General features: G+C 38.9%; 2 protein-coding genes across 2 annotated transcripts; one reads left to right on the plus strand and one right to left on the minus strand.

Moving 5' to 3' along the window:
• Positions 1-122: 122 nt before the first annotated feature.
• LOC124641362 lies at positions 123-5,368 on the minus strand. The gene is made up of 9 exons (XM_047179428.1): positions 5,116-5,368; positions 4,601-4,678; positions 4,129-4,270; positions 3,527-3,758; positions 3,104-3,293; positions 2,275-2,374; positions 2,031-2,180; positions 1,276-1,397; positions 123-306 (listed from the first exon to the last, which is right to left on the minus strand). The coding sequence occupies exons 1-9, from the start codon at positions 5,221-5,223 to the stop codon at positions 145-147; spliced, it is 1,284 nt and encodes a 427-aa protein (XP_047035384.1). The 5' UTR covers positions 5,224-5,368; the 3' UTR covers positions 123-144.
• Positions 5,369-7,035: 1,667 nt separating this feature from the next.
• Positions 7,036-11,253, plus strand: LOC124641361 (vesicular inhibitory amino acid transporter). Its single transcript, XM_047179427.1, has 4 exons — positions 7,036-7,611; positions 7,807-7,969; positions 8,044-8,176; positions 8,263-11,253. The coding sequence occupies exons 1-4, from the start codon at positions 7,473-7,475 to the stop codon at positions 9,445-9,447; spliced, it is 1,620 nt and encodes a 539-aa protein (XP_047035383.1). The 5' UTR covers positions 7,036-7,472; the 3' UTR covers positions 9,448-11,253.
• Positions 11,254-12,472: the final 1,219 nt, after the last annotated feature.

Here is a 12,472-nt window from a genome sequence, read left to right on the forward strand (position 1 = left end):
ACTAATATTATAAATGTAAAAGTTTGTGAGGATGTACGGATCTATGTTTGTTAGGCTACTTTTTATCAACACACCACCACAAACGAAGCCGCGGGCAGAAGCTAGTAATAAAAAACATGTGGTGTACGTAAATAAATAATTTATTCAGTTTCGTGGGGGCAGCATGAGTGCGGGGGGCGGGTTGCCTTGCTGATGTGGGTAGTACACGGGATCCACGGGCCTGGACAGCGAGCTCGGCGTGTCTCCCGCGGTCGGGTAAGGGTGGTGAGGCGACGCGCCCATCCATTGCGGGTACCAGTACAGACCCTGGAAATTAAGTTATTGATGACAGAAAATCCAATAAAAATTGCCAGATTTATCTCGTACTATCCAACCTGGTAATCGAATGATTTATAAAATGAACAGTTAAAAAAATATTTATAAGCACAAATCTAAATCGTGGTCAAAGTTCGTCACAAAACCTTTCTATTTCTAACGAGTCTAAATACAGCTATGATACGATGTTTCATTATGAAGTTCCAGTTCATAATATCTTTTGGCTCCATCATCAGTTACACAAGAGAACCACATACAGGGGCACGATTCTGCTAATTTTACTTAAGCGACATAGATTCACATCCGACTGAGATCCAACCACGACTTAATTATAATTGAGGGTCCGTTCAGTCAGATAGACCGGCTCGGAGAGGAGAGCAAGTTCTTAACACGTTGAAAACACGTTACTTAGTATTTGTAGTATAAGGTTTATTTTTGGATGTGCACTACTTTTGTCATTAAGAATGCTCGAAGCTCGGTGTGAAATAATAAGAGGAGCCGACCGGCTCCGATCGCGTACTTTTTCTTGACGTTTGGCTCCGATTGCATGCTCTTAATGCTCGCGCAACCAATCGGCTCCGGTTTGTGTGAAAAGAAAAATACGCGCCGATGCTCTCCGAGCCGATCTATTTGAACGGACCCTGAAGCGTATGTGGCATTCCGCTATTTTTTCTTTGAAATAAACGTTTTTATCCTTTTCTGTCACTCAATAATGAATCATTTTGTATGCAAATGATTTACGATGGCAATAAGATTGTAGAACAGAAGAAGAAGAGAAGTAGGTACCTTATAGACCAAATGGCAGACCAATCGCAAACCAATGAAATGTCATTGGAATACGATGCTAAGGTTAAAACTGTTATTGAGATTTAATTGTTATCCAATTCACAAGTTATTAAATTAGCAGAATTGAGCCCCAGGTCAATTATATCTATGTTAACAGACCACAGGTAGCCATACCTTATTCCCGGATCCTTGACAAGTGAATCGGTACTCGTTAACGCTGAGCGGGTCCAGGTAGCTGATGCCAGCGATGGAGCCGTAGTTAGGAGGGAACATGTACCAGCAGCCGTCCAGAGAATCTTAAAACAACATTATTTAACCCTTTAACCGCTTGTGTCGCTATACAACATGCACGTTTTTTCGTTATATTTATGTAATTAACTGCGCGGTACAGCTAAAACTATTATTTACAACAATTACTTCAAACTATGTTTCATAGCTCTGAGCATTGAAAAATCTTAAAAAAAAAAAAATAGGTAGTAAGTCGATTTTTAGCCGCGCGCTAGTGGCACGGCAATTGATATTTAGCCAAGCGCTTAAAAGGTTAAACTCAAACAACATTTAAGACATCATGACCCCTTACGAAATGGCAGGGTAAGGATGGCAGAAGTTGGATGCGCCAAATTATGTTAAGACTATATAGACTTAAGAATCTGCTGAGGTAGAAAAATCATCGCAGAGATCTCAGGTTATTAATAGCAGAAGTTACTAACTTCATTAAATCTGTTGCTGTCACTTTTTATCTTATTGGCAAAGTGTCAGCAATAGATTTAAATAAGCTTTAACTTTAATGGAGCTTTGTGCAACTGCCGGTTAGACGGATTTTCACTAATGTGAAAAGCATGTAGGTCAAAATAAACTGAGTCGAGTATCCTAGGTAATAGAAGCCTGTAGGTCACCCGATAACAGTAGGATTGTAGGGGACAACTTACAGGTAATGTTGGACTCCCCCCCGTCTGGACCTCCAGGTCCGCCTCCGGGCCCGTTGGGATCAGTAGTGGACACGGCATCCGTCGTCTGCTCGATGAACGGTGGCACTGGCGACAACCCCGTCCCAGGATCACCAGGAATTATAAATGGACCTGACATACCAAAACAATTGAACAGACTATACATTTTTTAAATTTCTTTTTCAAACCTAATTTTAGCGTAGTCAAAATATTGTGAACTCCTTACCGCCATAAAAGTTGGTGTAGTTCCACTCACAAACATGATGGTCACAGAACATTGGAGAGTACTTCTCTTTCGTGTAGTAAGCTTGGCCGTTTGGCATGAACTAGAAACAAATTCAATATGCTTTGAATATTTATCTGCGACCAGTGGAACAAAAGATTTACTTCCTTATTAAGTTGGGGTCGCCTTCCATTTTAACTGAATGTAGCTGAGTACCAGTACTTTACGTGATATGTCTGTCTACCTGACCTTCTCAACCCCGTTACCACCCAGGACAACCCGATACCCCCCAAATTCAAACTAGTTTCCACGTCTGTCAAAGATATACAAATGACAGCTGAGCCTGACAACACGCATTCCGAGACACATAGGAACCTGTGGTAATAATGAATAGAAGGTCACCCATCCACAGATTGTCAGTGCCAAGCGTTACTTAACTATGGCAGATCGGCTTTCAATCTCTATTTTACCTTCGAAAACAGTACTGTACTGCAACAGCCTTTTTATCGTCCCACTGCTGGGCACAGGCTTCCTCTAACACGGAGAAGGATTGAGCATTAATCACCACGCTTGCTCAATGCGGATTGGTGATTTCAGACTTTATAGTCCAGGTTTCCTCAAGATGTTTTCCTTCACCTTTTTATCAGCCATTGGTGTCCAAGATATACTTAGAAAGTACATACAAACTTAGAAAAGTTGCATTGGTACTTGCGTGACCTGGAATCGCACCCACACCCTCCTACTTGAGAGGTTGTTTCTTTACCAAATAGGCCACCAGGACTTCGAAACCAGTACCAGTCCCAGGTGAAGTCAAGCCTATATTAGTACTCACCAGCAAATAATCGTAGTGTCGATACCGAACGCCCTGAATATTGAAGTCCAGAATAAAGGAGCCTGATGTGATCATGCAGGAGGCAGCAGACAGTGGTGGCAGCTTGTACATCTCTGTGCCGCATTTGACGATAGCCTTCGGTAATGTGGACACGTCTCGAATGTGCTGCAGGTTCTTCTTGAAAGGAAACCTGGACCAAATAGTGGAGCACATTGATATAAGGTTGTAATGGTGCATCTACAAGTACCTGCAGAAGAAATGCTTTTATGTGATTAAGGTGCATAAGATATATAATAGTATAAAATAGGTAATTTTAACAGTAAGGAACACGAAAGAGCTGAACTGACTTGATGTGACATATATTGGCTTTTGGGATTAGGACCACCGTTCCTTAGTATATTCATAATCATTTTAAATAATCACCTGAACACGCAAATTCCAATATTACACTCCAATCCATGCACGAAGTTGTCCATACTGAACACAACATTAGGATCCTCTTCTAAGAAATATCGCTTGTCGTCCATAAAGTGTACGAATCCCAAGAAGTGGAAGGCGCGGCCCTTGCAGTAGGGCGTAGGGCCTCGGCCCATGTTGTAGATGTCACTGTATAACTCCGACACGAAGATATACACGTTTTTACCGCAGTAGTACTCTGGAACAGGTCTTTTGGCATTAGATAATCAGAGCTTTGATTAGCTTCGCAAAGTTCAGGGCAGTGAACGGGATTCTGAAATAGGAGTCACAGAGTTTTTGGTAGATTTAATTTATCATGACTGATGGTTATTCTATTCACAACTACTGCGTTCATACATCTGATCTTCTGTTTTCAGACTACGTAGTTTTGCTGTCTTCCCATTAGTTCCAGAAAAATATCAAATTGGTTAATCGAAAACACTCACGTCACGTTAGGTTACCTACCTATATAAAAAATGTTGATAAAGGTTTCCTTCATGGTTTTGCCTGTTGGGTTCTTTTAAATTCTTTATTTATTCAGCTATCTACACACACTAGAAGATATTTACCTTGACTCATATAGAACTCAGAAGGCACAGCGCCACCAGCCGCCGAGTTGTAAGTGGCGACCCTCTCGGTCTTAATAGCGTTATGATTGTCATACATCGTGAGCATGTTGTCTATCGTATCGTCTAAAGCTATCAGTAGCACCTGTGAGAAAATGTTCCTAATTATAGACCAAAACAATAATAGCCAAGTTATCAGATAATAATTTAAAAATGGTAAAACGACGAACGCATTGTTTAGCCTTTTCCCAACTAACGGGTAAGCTTTCGGTCTAACTGGATGCAGCTAAGCACCAGTGTTTTACATGGAGCGACTCCTCAGCCCAGTTACCCGTGAACCCAATAACCCTTTGGCAAGACTGGTTGTTACTCTTTCTGGCTTATGGCTACCCGTAACGACTGCCAAAGATGTTTTGACGTAATTTACCGTGCCTTACGAAACATGGAAGACCTTGTTGAAACAACAAACACTTACCTTTAATTCCTTAATATGCATGTGAGTAAACCTCGCCAAATGATCCGTCGCTATGTGGACATGTTCGTTGATTATGTACTGAAAATAAATGGAGATAAATTACAGAGAATCAGAAACCGTGTTTTGAAAACTCAGCAAAATTGTGTTTCAAAATCTTTGAAAGACTTTGTCAGTATCAGGCACGAATCTTGAGCGCTGACGTTCACCATTTATTAGCAAAGAACCATATGCAATCCCGAGTGACGGCTATGACGCGAAGCGCTGCGAGCCAATCACCGCTTTATCCCGCCCCCGCGCCTCACTTCACACCACCAAAGGGACCCAATAAATTACTTCTGCGCAGGTGAAGGGTCAGCGCTCAAGATTCGTACCGATGATTATACTCTGCTTGAAAGGGACTTACACTTATAACTAGGACAAGACAAGGTTGTAAAGGACCTGGGAGAACGATTTTCACCACCCTCAAATTCTAATCCTCAATAATTTCCATGATCCTTACCTCTCATGGAACTTACCTGATCAGGAGCCCTTTTGATCTTCATCATCTCAATCTGGTAGTGCGCGAGATGGTCCAACTTGTCCGTAGGGTCATGTCCGTAGATTTCGTAAGCGTCTATCACCATGGCTAGTGTTAGATTCTCGCTCGGCTCCCGGCAGCATGGGTGGTTCGATATTACATACGGATGCTAGGATCAGAAGGTAATTAATGAGCAATATGCGGAAATGTAAAAAGACCTTTTTACTTTTGACATTATCACATGGGTAAAGCTACGTATGTTATGTCAGCTAGGTATGCTACAAAGGTATTAACTTTTGACATGACCACATAGACTAAGGACTAATGCAAGTACTTATGTATGCACCTATGTATGATGTAAGGCAAGTATCGGTATTTTTGTGTTTCTTACCCTAAAACTATTGGATGGACTTTTATGATACTTGTCAAAACTATCAGTAAACACACACGCAAGTATATACTACTTTCATACATGACTTGAGTGGGAAGCTTTTTCTTGACGCTAGTCGAAAATAGTGACGTACATACTGAAATAATCCGAGTACCTACTTATAAGACATCAGTTGCTAGTAACTTACGGTTATCGTCAAACATGATATCAGTAACACAAGCAAGAACAACACACGACCAGGACGGGCCATTTCGACTGTCAAACCCCAGTGCAAACGGGAGCAACACGCCTAATTGCCAATTGTATTAATTGCCAATCAAAGTTTACTGCCCTATTGTAGAAAGCCGCTGTTAGAGTTTTTATAGCTCCATTTGATATTTGAGTGAAACTTTTATTTTTAGGACTGTGGTTTATGTAATTGATTAAAGTTTCTGAGGGTAATTAACAAAAAGTATTATAATGAATACCTAGGCTGCACTTAAATCATCATCAATCTCTGTTGATTATGTGAGGTCGGCGCAGGATGACTTCTTCTTCTATTCTTCTGTCTGACGCCATCTCACTAGTGACATTCTTTTCAGCCATATCGTCTTCCATCCACCATGCATCGATTCTTTGGCCATCCTTTTTTTCCAAATGCAGTCACATTTATGTAATTTGACCTTAAATGTCATGATGAATGTAGTTTTTTTTTACATAAAATAAAATGTTAGGAAGAATATGTAGCTTTCTTTTACATCATCCGATAATGCACGCGTAACAAGATTTAGCTAGGTACTCTCATGGGCTCCATACTCAAGCCATCCTCTAATGGGAAATGAGCAGAAACAATAGAATGCCTACTACTACGTGAATCATCCACATAAACCATTTTGGTCTTGCAAGCGGAACGATATTTATCAATAAATAGACCTGTCGTCGAAAGACCTTCCAGGTCATTTCATGCACCTACAGCATACATTGCAGTTCTAGATTAATAAAAACATAACTAATATAGATTCTGGGTCCTTTTTCATTCTTGATAAACGGATATTTCTAAATTAAGACAGTCGAATGAGCTAATATGCAAGAATAAATAAGTAGGTAAGTAGGTACTAGGTAACCCAAAAAGTAATTTCATTAATTTATATTTCAGGATATTCGTTAATTACAATATAACAGAATTTCCAGAAGAAGACTTAAAATTAATGTATTTATATCACAGAAGCCGTGTACTGATTTATTTCGCATAAACCCTGTAAGTGCTATTTTATGAAATAGCGCTCGAAAAATTAGGTCAACTTAGCTGAAGGTATAGCGCATAAGCGAGAAAGAACAAACTACCCCTTAGTCATAACAGTATGTTTGAGGGCAGGTGTAAAACGCTAAACTAAGTAAACGTTCAGCAAAAGTTAACATTCCTTCCCGTGAGATATGTTGGCGTGTACTCGATCTATCGATCGCTCCAGCGCGCAGCTCCCTTGCGCCGCACGACTCAACCCCACAGTGCGACCCACCGTGCCGACCAGCCATTGTATCCCCGAATAACGTATTAAAAATGATAAAACCCAACAAAAATCAACCTTAAAACGTTAAAACCACAAGCTCGTGAAAAAACATTAGTGAATAACACACAATAATCGAAATTCGACACCTTAAAACAATGAGTATAATAAAGTAAATCGATGGGGAAAATGGCTGCTCCAAATACCAAAGGCACGTTCAAACTATAATGTAATAAAAACTAAATTAGAGTAGTGTAAAGAAGTCTTCCAATAGTGATAAGAATTAAAATAATATTTATAAATTAGTTCGTGAATAGAAAGTGAAATTATATTTACCGAGATAGTAAATCGATGTCTTCCCGTTGGTGTCAATTTTAAAGTTTAATTGGCAAGAGTATATGAATTAAGTATATAAAATCGCTAGTTGATTGGCTTATACTGCCTATAAGGTGCGTGAAGTAGGTACAAACCGGCTTGAAGATGATAAACCTGGGCAAGTTCAAGTTGCCTCCTTTGAGGAATGTGCTGGACGTGACGATGCAGACTGTCAGGCAACAGATCCCGGAGAAGCCGGGCGCTCCTCCACGTCCGCCACAAAACGTCAGGTTCGCGAACTTAGGTGAGTTTTTGGTAGAAGGTCAGTAGGTTAATCAATAAACCAAGACTATTTTTTGGGCCCCATGAAGTAAAAAAGTTTCCTTTCTTCAAGACAACGCAAAAGTAACCATTCCTGATCTTTAGATTTCGTGAAAACTTCATTCGATTCAGATGCTTTACATTATTTCATAACATTCATGATTTAAAAATCTTCCAGACAATATGGGTGAAAGCTGCGAACTATCAACTATGAATGAAACCACATCACCTAGCTACCAGTCAACTAATCCTACGAACCCGTTCCTAAGCGGAGCCCTGCAGGCCGAAGACTCCTTCACCAGCTATCAGAACACCTATCCTCAGCAAGATGGAGCTCCCAGGTAGAAATAACATCCAAAACAATCATTGAAAATATTGCGATAAGGCAGCCATTTCCATTTGTTTGGGATTTCAGGACTCAGAGCATGCAAAGCGTAGATTTTTACGCTTCATCTGAAGAAGGCGGAGGCTTCGAGGAAGGTGGTGGCCCGCCTGGCGCAAAAATCAATGAATACCAAGCAGCTTGGAACGTCACTAATGCTATTCAGGTATGTAAAACAAAAGAGGCTCGGTATTCATATGTCAAACGTCACCTGCGACTTACTGATTAATGTATTTGTATTTATTTTTCCAGGGTATGTTCGTAGTGTCCCTACCGTTCGCCGTCCTACAAGGCGGTTACTGGGCCATCGCTGCGATGATCGGCATCGCACATATTTGCTGCTACACTGGTAAGATCCTTGTCGAATGCCTCTATGAAGACGATCCTGTATCGGGTCAACGTGTACGAGTTCGTGACTCCTATGTAAGCATCGCTAAAGAATGCTTCGGCAGGAAATATGGCGCAAGAATTGTCAATCTCGCTCAAATTATCGAACTGGTAATGACATGCATTCTTTACGTCGTCGTGTGTGGTGATCTAATGATTGGCACCTTTCCTGATGGCGCTATTGACGCTAGGTCTTGGATGATGCTAACAGGCATATTCCTTCTGCCTTTGGCTTTCTTGAAATCGCTTAAAAGTGTCAGTATGCTATCCTTCTGGTGTACCATGAGCCACTTGATAATAAACGCTATCGTTCTGGGTTACTGTATCCTTAACATCGGCGACTGGGGCTGGTCTAAGGTCAAATGGACTTTAGATTTTGAGAACTTTCCCATCAGCTTGGGCGTCATTGTTTTTTCATATACCTCGCAGATATTTCTGCCAACACTAGAAGGTAACATGGAAGATCGTTCCAAATTCGAATGGATGTTAGATTGGTCTCACATTGCGGCTGCAGCATTTAAATCCATTTTCGGATACTTGTGCTTTTTGACTTTCCAAAACGATACGCAACAGGTGATTACGAATAACCTGCGTTCAGCTGGATTTAAGGGTCTAGTCAACTTTTTCCTTGTCATTAAGGCAGTACTGAGCTACCCTCTGCCTTACTATGCGGCGTGTGATCTGCTGGAGCGTGCTCTGTTTAGAGGCAAACCTAAAACAATATTCCCAGTAATTTATGCACTGGATGGCGAACTGAAAGTGTGGGGACTTGCATGGAGACTGGGAGTGATAATGTTCACTATTTTGATGGCAATATTCATTCCCCACTTCGCTATTCTGATGGGTTTCATCGGCAGCTTCACGGGAACTATGTTGAGCTTCATTTGGCCAGCCTACTTCCACCTCAAACTGAAGGGCAACACACTTGAAAGCACAAGGATTGCGTATGATTACTTCATAATAGCCCTGGGTGTTCTTTTTGGTGTCATCGGTATGTACGATTCTGGATCGGCTCTGATCAAGGCATTCAAAATAGGATTGCCGTTCTAATTTCCCATAATAATAGACTCATTGTTGAACTATTTTTAGATTTACGCGTACATCGTAAACTAAACTTTGCCGCGATAATAATACGGCTGAATGTTGAATGCATGATTTATGTACCTAGACCGGTGTATTGATAAGTTTTGTATCTTAGGTCTGTTTAGTACATGGGCAAATAGTTTTTGTTAGCGGACTTATTTCTTCGTATAGTGACAATAATTAATGTTTAAGAGAACGATCGCCTTTTGCCTTCGCAACTTTGTTTTACTCCAGATTTTTATGTATATAGTTATAATTGTCTAGCTTATTCTACAAATATTGTATGAAGTACTGTTAATCCAATGTCTTCCAATGAAATATTACGTTTTTGAAGTATGTAACAACGAAGTCTTACATTGATAATGTCGCCATCAACAGCGACTTTATCTGCTTGTACTTACGTATAAATATCAAAAACATATTTGGATAATATTTACATTAATCTTAGGTATTGTATTGTAAATCATTGATACTTTATCAAGTCCTAGTTTACTCCGATTTTGAAACACCTAATTTAAAAAGAAAAGCAAACGTATATATTGAACATGTTTAGTTTATAAAAAAAGTTATTTAATTATTTGTGTTAAGTCATACTGAAAGATCTATTTACAAACTTATACATTTTATTTATTGAGATGATTGCTGGAGAAGTATATTAGCTCATATTCAGACGACTATATCCGAACTAAGTCTTCCACTTCTAAATATAATTGTTGTTGATTATATTAATAGAATATTGTACTAAATTATACATGTTGATTAGACTAGATAGTTATGTTACATTGAGATATTGTGAGAATATGTGATTATTGTGATACCAACGTTTTCAAATATTTTATATTAAGTATACAGATGATTTTGAAGAAACTGGGAAACATGACAATAACTTTCGTAAATTAAAAGTTGACAACAATGACATTAACGAAATTAATAAAAGGATATAAAAATATGATGTAAAGGCTGTAGACGAACAGTCTTCTCAAAGCAAGACAACCTTTATGTAAAAAAAAGATTAAATCGGTACTAATATAATTCAAAAATGTTGTTCATCTACTTGTAGGTAGATGTTATTGCTACAACTGTCGCAATGTCCTCAAATAATGGAAATTATCCCATGTGAGAAGAACTTACTATGTATTAAAGATAGTTTTGAAACTTGCCATAATATACCAAAAACTGAAAACGTGGATATGTACCTACTGCGCGAATATTAATACCTCTAACGGCCAGTTTCTTCGTCAAAAGTTAAAGTTAAAGTAATGTCTAAAGTAAAAGTAACGGTCAAATTCGTTTTTTCAAGGCTAAAGTGACAGCAAAACTAATAGAAAAATTGAAGTTGACCGTTACTTTTACTTTAGACATTACTTTGACTTTTACTTTGGCTTTAACTTTTGATGAAGAAACTGGCTGTAAAACACCATAAAGAAAAGTTAAGTCTCAAATATGGTGTCACAGGGGATGGGTTCCTTTACCAAGCAGTTATCTTATTAACTATATAAATAAATTGAAATCAGTCTAAATACTCTACCATCTGTATACCTAATATAAGAAATTGGGCTTCCAAAGTTTCGATGGTAAAACTTTATAATAAAAAGATGCTTGTCTTCGATAACGCCTAACCGTTTAGTTCTGATTAACTTATCCAGGCTTGTATCCATATGAATATTTAGAAATGTATCCAAGTGCAATAATGTTGTATAAATATACTTAATAATATGTATTGTGATGAAATGAACAATTCTAGGTGTGTATTTTAAATAATATAAAATGTTATTCGATATTTGTTTTATTTTATTTTGCATGGGTCCAAATATTCTACCCTGTGGTACTCCCCCATAAGTATGCAATTTTCAACAAGTTGAGATACCTGCAGTTTGTGCAAGACACTTTAAAGTGATAACTGGAAATCAGAAGTTAGGAAGATACTCCAATAATATTTAAAGTGACGAGGAAGCCACGCCAATATTTTTCAGAAGGATGAATCCAATTATAAATTATATGAAGGTGACATGGCGTAGTCCTATTATTTTACCAAATGAGTATTAACTTTCCAAGAAGTACAATATTTTCTCAATAAAAACTATCAAGGTCAGTTTGGTGATAAGGCAGCCATTTAAATTGGCAATTTGTTTAATTACTCCCGCGCTCGCTACACGATCAGACGCCATGCTTACAAAATGGACGCGCGCATTCACGCATGCGTGCTGTTTCTGTTATGTCTCCTTCTTGTACAGATAACTGTAAGTATTTTTAATATAAAATCTTATAAATATGTATCTAATATAAATATAATCTAGGTACAAACACGCTATCTTTAAAACTTAAAAATAAACGTCAAAATCATTAAAAACTAGCTATCTGCAAACGAAGTTTCTTTATCGAAGTGAGTGTCCCACGTTGGGCGCCAAAATAATACAAGAATTTTCAAGATCAGTCGGGGTACTTTTGCATGATTGAGTCCTAGATTGCTAAAATAAAACACGCTAAAATCTAGTCTCTACGAGTATCTATAGCTCTCAATAATCAAGTCTCTATTAGCATTCCATATGTTATAGGTACAGGTGGTACATTTTACAGTCAACAATATGGACCCCATAGGGCACAGCTTGAAGAAATTGTAGAGTTTAACAGTAGCTGATTACTAAATTATAATCTTCGTAATTTAGCGACCGTACAGCATAAGAAACCACCCATGCTGCCAAGAACCCAACGAGAACCTCACGCTGGCTATGATCATAGACGCATTCGAGATCTACGGCCACGACCCCACGGACAAGCTGGACAACCTGTGGCTCTACCAGAATGAAATGTTGAGGGTTAAGACTGCTGAAGACCAGGTACCCCTACCAAGAAAGAGCTAGGCAATCATTTTACCTTTCATTATACCTAGGTACCTTTGGGGGGACGGCTGTTCTCTGTTGTGGCTTCTTGCTTCTTCGTGGCTTATTTTACTCGATAATATGACATTGCTTTGCACAAGAACACATACAAC

Source organism: Helicoverpa zea, chromosome 22 (assembly GCF_022581195.2).
Source record: "Helicoverpa zea isolate HzStark_Cry1AcR chromosome 22, ilHelZeax1.1, whole genome shotgun sequence".
Classification (NCBI taxonomy): Eukaryota; Metazoa; Arthropoda; class Insecta; order Lepidoptera; family Noctuidae; genus Helicoverpa; species Helicoverpa zea.